A 7394-nucleotide genomic window follows, 5' to 3' on the forward strand; every position below is an offset into this window, starting at 1 on the left:
TGTTTCAAAATTTGTCATATTCTAAGGATCGACACAAATATTGATGGATTGTGACAATAATTAGCATTGTCAAATAAGTAGAAATCGGCACTCTTCCTGCGCTTGATGTTGTTCTGTTAACGAGTGGCCATTTACGAGCGACCATTTTCAGTCTAGGCGTCCTTTGGGGTTCTGCCGGTATAATTTTTGTTGTAGAGATCGGAATTCCTCAAAACTAAGGGGGGTCTTCTCCGCATTTCGACTGATACTTACAATAAAAAGAACTCATTTTTGCGATGATGCAGTTACGAATATTTATTTGAACACAAAAAGTGTTTAAGAAAAGCTTCTCTAATGAGTTATTCCACCACAAATGGTTAGTTTCGACTGCCTTGGGGAAGTGTCAAATAGCCGTATGTGCTGTCCCATTCGTTACTCTTTTTCATTGTTTCACTGGTTTGCATACACGAATACAACATTATGCAGGCTAATTAGTTAAAAGGGAATGGCTAGGGCCGACAGATGGATGACGAGGAGCATAGCTCACTTACCCCATCTTCCAATAAATAGTAATTTCCCATTTATTAATGGAAAACTCTCTAGTTCTTTAGCACTACTCTTTATTACTTGTTCTACAAGCCTCCTCTCTCGTGCAATAAGTACACTTGGTTTTTCTTTTTTCTTTTTTTTTTTATCTTACATCGCACCAAACGTGTCAAAAACGACAAAGTTTAAAATTTATTTTGTGTTTTGCAGTGCAACAACTGCTAACTCAACTATGATTAATGAGTGCTTCCGTCCCTAATTTTCGAGCATAGCTAAATACGTTTGCCTGGCTTGACCCGTTTACTAGTGCGTTACAACCAAAAGACTGATGGTGATCAAGTGGGTTAATCCAGTTGTTATGAGCCTATAGCATTTGCTTTTGACTCGACAAAGCAATTTGAAAAAACGCCATTTTGGATACACGTACATCACGTACTAAATCCAATTGCTTGGTGTGGTTTCCCTATTAGCCTTCAGTTCTTGACTCAATAAGTAATTTCCAGCTAGTTTCCATAGGTTTTAATTCCACAATTTACTTAGCATGATGATCGAGAATAGGGTTGGCAATGGGGTGAGTTGGATGTGGAGAGGACTACCATATTCTTGATTTTACTAAAAATCTCGCCTCTATTCCTCACCTCATTCTCCAATAAATTTAGAGAGATGGGGAAGGAAAATCCCTATATAGGAAATAATTTTCTCATTCCCCATTTATTTATTTCATAATAGGTATGAATACGTGACTTTAGTAAATTAAAAATTAGAGACTTAAATAAAATCATTATCATATTATAAAGTATTTAAATTATTTTTAAAAATCTCCAAAATTTTGAAACACCTTCAACTGATATCAAAACTGAAAAATATTTAAAGAGAGCACCACTTCATAAAGAAAAGAAGACATTATAATATTTTAAAGTTGAATAAGAATTATATTATAGGATTTTCTTTTAATTATAACCTATTTATATTAGGTAAAAATAAAAAAGAAAATTTGTTAACCAACTTTGTATTTGATAAAACAAAAATTAGTAAATATATATTAAAAAATATTTATATATAATGGGGAGTGAGGTGGGGGTGGGGTGGAGAATACAAAATCAAATCTCATCCCATTAAGAGTTTGAGGATTATTTTTCCCTCATTCCCTACTCTATTCCCTAAAAATTATTTAAACCCCATGAGAACCCAAACCGGTGTAAGATTTTGCCAATCTCTAATCGCGAAATCTTAAGTTTTCCCTTGTACGCAAGTCACAAGGTGTGTGCTATTAGATCTTTTGGCATAATTCAGTTGGTTGTCGATATTTTCACCCAAATTCGAATAATGATAAAGAACAATGATTGGTGTTTAGTGCTTTAAGTTTTTTATCTCCAATCAATTTTTAAAATAAATAAATAAATAATTTATGCTATTAGAACGTCTAAACGAAGCAAAACCAAACCAGCAATTAACAATTACTCGGTTGATAATAACTCGGTTGATAATAATGGCATTGGAGGTGATTTTATGATTTTATTGGTTGTTTTTATAATAAGTTTTTCTCTCTCAGCGACCGAAGTCTGTGGGTGGCAAAGGAAGTATCCAAAATATGACAGAGAGACAAGTGTTAGGCGTAAAGTGAAAAACCTTTATATGGAAACTGTAACTTTCTGCTAATAATTATGATAATGAGTCCAATTCATTTCAAATAAGGGTCTTGAGGGGTCAATAATGGGGTCTACATTCACACATCATCAATCTAATCTAACTCTCTGGTCCCAAGAGGAAGAAAAGAGGTGGCAATTTCCCCTTAGCAGCAGCCCTCAAGGCCTCTACTATAAATATGGCCATTAACATTTGTTAGCAACCCATCTCATAAGCTTCCTCCTTCGTACTGCTAACAAAGATTTTGATATTTTGCAAATGGGGTTATGTCAATACTACCTTCTTTCCGTCGTGATGCTTTTGCCTGCATTGTGTTACTCTCAGTACACATTCACAAGTTCTAGAGCTACATACTATGGTAGCCCTGACGGCTTGGGGACACCAAGTATGTAAAAATCTCACCTTTATAAAGCTATGTACATTAAACCCGTGCACAAGTTTACGCGAACTAATAGTTCATTTCATTATGCTTTAGAGAATTTTTGTTTTGGTATTTGTTTATCTTTTAGATTAACTAATGTTCATGTTGATGATTCATCAGCTGGTGCTTGCGGGTTTGGTGGATATGGAAGAACTGTAAATGATGCTAACGTGGCCGGTGTGTCGAGGCTTTGGAATAATGGAACTGGTTGTGGAACTTGCTATCAGGTAATGGTTATTAACTTTCAACCCACTCAATCATTGCAGTTTATTGTAAAGCTATATAATAAATGTGTAAAGTGAACGAATTGCTAAGACGGCTAAGCCTCTGCATGAAAAGAATTTGAAAACTTTATTTATTCAAATTATATTGTTTATAAATAAATAAATAAATAAATATATATATATATATATATATATATATATATATATATATAAATGTAGTTGCATGCATATTCTTCATAAGACTGCTTAAATAATTTCAAGCATCGTCAACAATTTTATGACCACTAATAATTCTTTTGGTTTTGTACCACCAATTAATAATGATTAGTTAATTAATTAACTTCAGGTCAGATGCACTGTACCAGAAGTTTGCACAGATTATGGGGTGTCCGTGGTGGTGACTGACTATGGTGAAGGAGACGACACAGACTTCATCCTCAGCCCACGCGCATATGGAAGAATGGCAATTACAGATAAGTCAGAAAAGCTTTATTCTTATGGTGTCGTCGACGTTGAATTCGAGAGAGTCTCTTGCCGGTTCAGAGGCTACAACGTCATGTTCAAGGTCCATGAAAACAGCAGGTACCCGCAGTACTTGGCCGTATCCATGCTGTACGTAGGTGGCCAAAATGACGTCCTAGCAGTTGAAATATGGCGGGTAATTACTTACAAATTAACTTCTAAACAATTGATTTTTGGCCCGTCCATCGCATGTAATGCTTTTGTTGGTGCAGAAGGATCGTCATGAATGGGTTGCGATGAGAAGGGCTTTCGGTGCAGTATTTGACATCCCTAATCCACCACCAGGAGCAATTAATTTGAGGTTTCAAGTGAGTGGCAGCGCGGGGCTCACATGGGTTGTGGCAAACAATGCTATTCCAAAAATATGGAAGGCTGGAGTTGCTTATGAGTCAGCAATTCAGCTTGAATAAATTTGAGATATCCCAAGCTTTATTATTACTGGTTCCTGGTTATCAGCTTCTTAATGTCATTTAGATATTCTAGTATGTTGTTGCCCAGCATCCGTAAGTGCTGTTACCTTATCTTTTTATCTTTTTTTTTTTCCTAGTTTGTTGCTTAGCGTGTATTGTGGACTCCCGTCTTCTCAACACTTTAACTAGTTGCTAAATAAATAGTGGGATTGTGTACTTTAATTAGATCTTTTGATCTAATCAATGAAGCAGTAAATGAATAAAATTCCACTTTCTTTAAGATAAAATCGCTCGTCCGTCTCGTTTGTAGTGTCTTTTGTGTGTGTGTGTCTTGTTTAATTTCTTGTGGATGTTTAAATAACTCCACTATATTTCCTCTACTAATAGTAATCAGTAAAATTGATGTATTATCAAACAACATACATCGTCGATAACATTCCTTAGCGATCACAACATGTTAAACAACATATTTCAAATGTAAAAATTGTAAAATAAACGGACGAGCCATTTCATTTTAGAATTAGAGATTAGCCAAATTTTTTGTCAATTGTTTATAAAAATATGATAAATATCTACAAACCACTCTTTGTTTGACACTTTATAAAAAAATATAAAACTTTTTTTCTTTTGTGGCTATCCACGTAAACTTTACAAAATATATCACCTTTTTACTTTTTCATTAACATAATTAAAGATTTAATAGAATATTAATTAAACGACCACTATACCGTTAAAATATTATTTAATCTTAGTACCTAAATGACGAAAAAAAATTCCAATTTGTAGCTGTTGGAACCAATAGCAGCTATAAATGTAGTTAGATAAATTCATCAAACCTACTAATTTAACAATATAAAATCACCAAAATAACCACCATAACTAATTTGTGGTTCATTTACAATATAAATTCAGAACCTCTGCACATATAATTCATCCTAAAGAATCTTTGACTATAATAACAAGTCTTCGAAAGCAATAAATCACCAGTAAAAACAATTAAAGTTATCCCAAAAACATTTAAAGGAAACATAAAAGTAGTTATAGAAAACTTTAAACATTATACCTTGTTTCCGTCAATCAAAAAATAACAATGTAAAACCAGTCATGATGAACATAGAGTTTACAGTTTGTTTCCATCAATTCAAAATAAAACATATTCTAAAAATATCTAAAACAACAACTAATAAATAATCTTTTTACATTTAGGGATAAAATAGTCCTTTATCAATATCCTGTTAAATCATCTAATGCTATTAATGGAAAAGTAGAAAAATAATAAAAAACCTGCAAAAGAAAAATTTTTGGTGTATTTTTAATAAAACGTAGAATATTAGGGCACTTAAATTAAAGCGTAAAAACTAACAAGGGGCTTAAATTTTTGGTGTATTTTTAGTAAAGCGTAAAAACTATCAGGGCACTTAAATTTAAATGTATTGTCCAACAAACAAATACAGCATAATGCAATTTCACGGACGTACATACAGACAGACACATACATCCTCATATTTGTGAGCATAGGTGAGCCAGAAAGATGCTAGGACTTGGAACAAGTGATATAACTAACAGGGCACTTGAATGTACCTTTCTGATGAAAATCAAAACTACTACTGTTAACCTCCCTCAGTACAACCGACCAGTGCATTCTGAAGAACCACAAAAGCAACTCTTCTTCTTAATGTTGCCAGACAAATCATAAACTTGATCTATCACGTAATTGTAATGATAAGTCAGCTCTTGCAGGGGAGGAATGTTCTCAGCAGCAAAGAGCATTATGTGAGGCATTCTCTTGTCCTCATGATCATAAAGGACGTTTTGGGCATAAAGATTAGGCGAACAACTGTGGTTAACAAATCTCCCCACATTGCCATACTCCACTGCATCAATGGTAAATCCACCATCCTCCACAACTCCACAGGAACTTGATGGTGCATCAGGCATAACATTCGAAAGTCCACCCCAAAGAGAACCATCACTATACTTATTCCCAATATCAAATAGATACTCATCATTACTGGTTCTTCTTTCCGCTTCCTTCTCTTCAAGGAGCTCCCCCGCGTACTCACAGATAAAACTTCCTGAAGGAATGGAATTTAGTGATCTCACACCCCATCCCCGTGCTTCAGTTTTGAAGATCTCAAGCTGAAATTTGATACCCTGCTGGCTGACTCTATTATAGCAAGAAGGAGGGCACTTGCAAGAAGGACGACACTCATAGACAAGGGGCTTTGCCTGAACAATGGCCCCATTGTGGTTGTAAGGAAGCTCCCCTCCATTTTTAGCCACACAAGCACATTTCCCCAACTCTGAACATCCGTTAGTGCAATCACAACCCTTTGGAGGAACAGGACGGCACCAATCAGGATATATAATATTGGTTATGTATTTAAATGATGGGGGCTTTTCATCATCTACAGTGTTCACAGCACAAATGGGAATCAACTCCTTTCCTTGTGAGATATCATCAACACATAGACCCTCACGTACTTTAGATTTTTTGCACTTCTTCACCACTTTCCAAGAAAGCTCCGGCTGACCCGGAATTCGGGCCAACTTAAACTTGAAAACCAGCTTACCATGTGAGCCCACATCCTGCCAATATCTCTCCACCAAATACAGACCATCATAAATGTACGTCCTAGATTCTACAGCCTTTGTATCACCACGGATCACTCTTACAGGATTCTGTTCATGTATGCTGTTCGCTAGAGCTAGATTCCCTCGTTCAAGCTTCTGATCTTCAGGTTCCTTGCCTCCGTTCATCACATTCCCTCCCTGACCAGTGTAAATCAAAACATCTGAGTTGTCCAAGTTATCATCGTAACCCCCAGATGCTACAATACTTGTAGCAAGAATTTTTCCCTTGCGCTTGACATAATCTATACCACCCTGAATTTGGAGATGAAGACCAATCATATTCAGCTCCACCCTGTATTGAAACTCGTCGCCCACTTCAACTCCTGGAACCGATCCAATGACTTTTTTGTCGACAGGGATGTATTTCTTTTTGTCCTTGAGAATCCTTGCTGCTAGATAATCAACCCTCTTATGAGAATTTTGTCTGCTGGGTTTTGCTTCTTCTTCATGCAACAGCTTCCTACAAACAGCTTGAAACAGACGCAATGTCTCCCTCACCTTGTTTCGGGCACCAATAGCATCATTTTCAGGACCTTTACCACTTGAACTCCTGGGATGAGGAGGGAGGGTCACATCAAAAACATGCGATCTTTGACCCAGATGAAAGTTTTCTTGTCCTCTATCATGCCCAAGAGAATCTTTCCCATCCCTCATCACCAATGCACTCCTATTTTCATAGGCATTTCTTCCTGAATATGAATTCCTCTTACAGTATGATCCTTCAGAGCCTTTTGCTTTGATAATTTCCTCAGAAGGAGATTTAGAAGGTGGCAGCAAATTATGCTTCTTTCTTTCCCTTTGACCTGTACCACTAACATAGTTAGGTTTGCAAACCCCTTTCTCCCGTCTCCATGGACAGTTCAGCGATGCCATTAGACCTTGCACAATAACCCTGTTCAATGCAAGCTGTAAACCTTCAGAATCTTCCTCTTGGAATTGATTGTCACTTACAGAAAAATCTGACCGGGTTCCATCAAGCTGTTTGTGCTCTCCATAAACCACGATATCCCT

General features: G+C 36.2%; 3 protein-coding genes across 5 annotated transcripts in view; 1 reads left to right on the plus strand and 2 right to left on the minus strand.

The window, feature by feature from the left end:
* LOC18048702 (histone-lysine N-methyltransferase, H3 lysine-9 specific SUVH6) overlaps positions 1-535 on the minus strand; it is a 7889-nt gene extending 7354 nt beyond the window's left edge. Inside the window, 1 exon segment of the mRNA XM_006440114.2 lies at positions 531-535. Coding sequence (XP_006440177.2) covers positions 531-535 — 5 coding nt within the window.
* A 1854-nt stretch (positions 536-2389) lies between these two features.
* On the plus strand, positions 2390-4014 carry LOC18048704 (expansin-like B1). Its single transcript, XM_006440116.2, has 4 exons — positions 2390-2557; positions 2714-2820; positions 3164-3475; positions 3552-4014. Exons 1-4 carry the CDS (start codon positions 2431-2433, stop codon positions 3747-3749), a joined length of 744 nt encoding a protein of 247 aa, XP_006440179.1. The 5' UTR covers positions 2390-2430; the 3' UTR covers positions 3750-4014.
* A 1074-nt stretch (positions 4015-5088) lies between these two features.
* LOC18048705 (histone-lysine N-methyltransferase, H3 lysine-9 specific SUVH6) overlaps positions 5089-7394 on the minus strand; it is a 6502-nt gene continuing 4196 nt past the window's right edge. For all 3 annotated transcript variants that reach the window (XM_006440117.2, XM_024188265.1, XM_024188266.1), the window contains exon 2: positions 5089-7394. This exon is cut by the window's right edge and continues 1019 nt beyond it. In XM_006440117.2, the coding sequence (XP_006440180.2) occupies positions 5370-7394 (2025 nt within the window). In that variant the 3' untranslated portion in view covers positions 5089-5369.

The sequence above is a fragment of the Citrus clementina genome, unplaced genomic scaffold (genome assembly GCF_000493195.1).
Source record: "Citrus clementina cultivar Clemenules unplaced genomic scaffold, Citrus_clementina_v1.0 scaffold_3, whole genome shotgun sequence".
Classification (NCBI taxonomy): Eukaryota; Viridiplantae; Streptophyta; class Magnoliopsida; order Sapindales; family Rutaceae; genus Citrus; species Citrus x clementina.

Excerpts from the sequence above, each read along its gene's own strand:
- LOC18048704 (XM_006440116.2), top strand. The coding sequence starts at position 2,431 with ATGGGGTTATGTCAATACTACCTTCTTTCCGTCGTGATGCTTTTGCCT. Across the intron at positions 2,821-3,163 it reads GTTGTGGAACTTGCTATCAG|GTCAGATGCACTGTACCAGA; the intron begins GTAATGGTTATT and ends AATTAACTTCAG. Across the intron at positions 3,476-3,551 it reads TAGCAGTTGAAATATGGCGG|AAGGATCGTCATGAATGGGT; the intron begins GTAATTACTTAC and ends TTGTTGGTGCAG.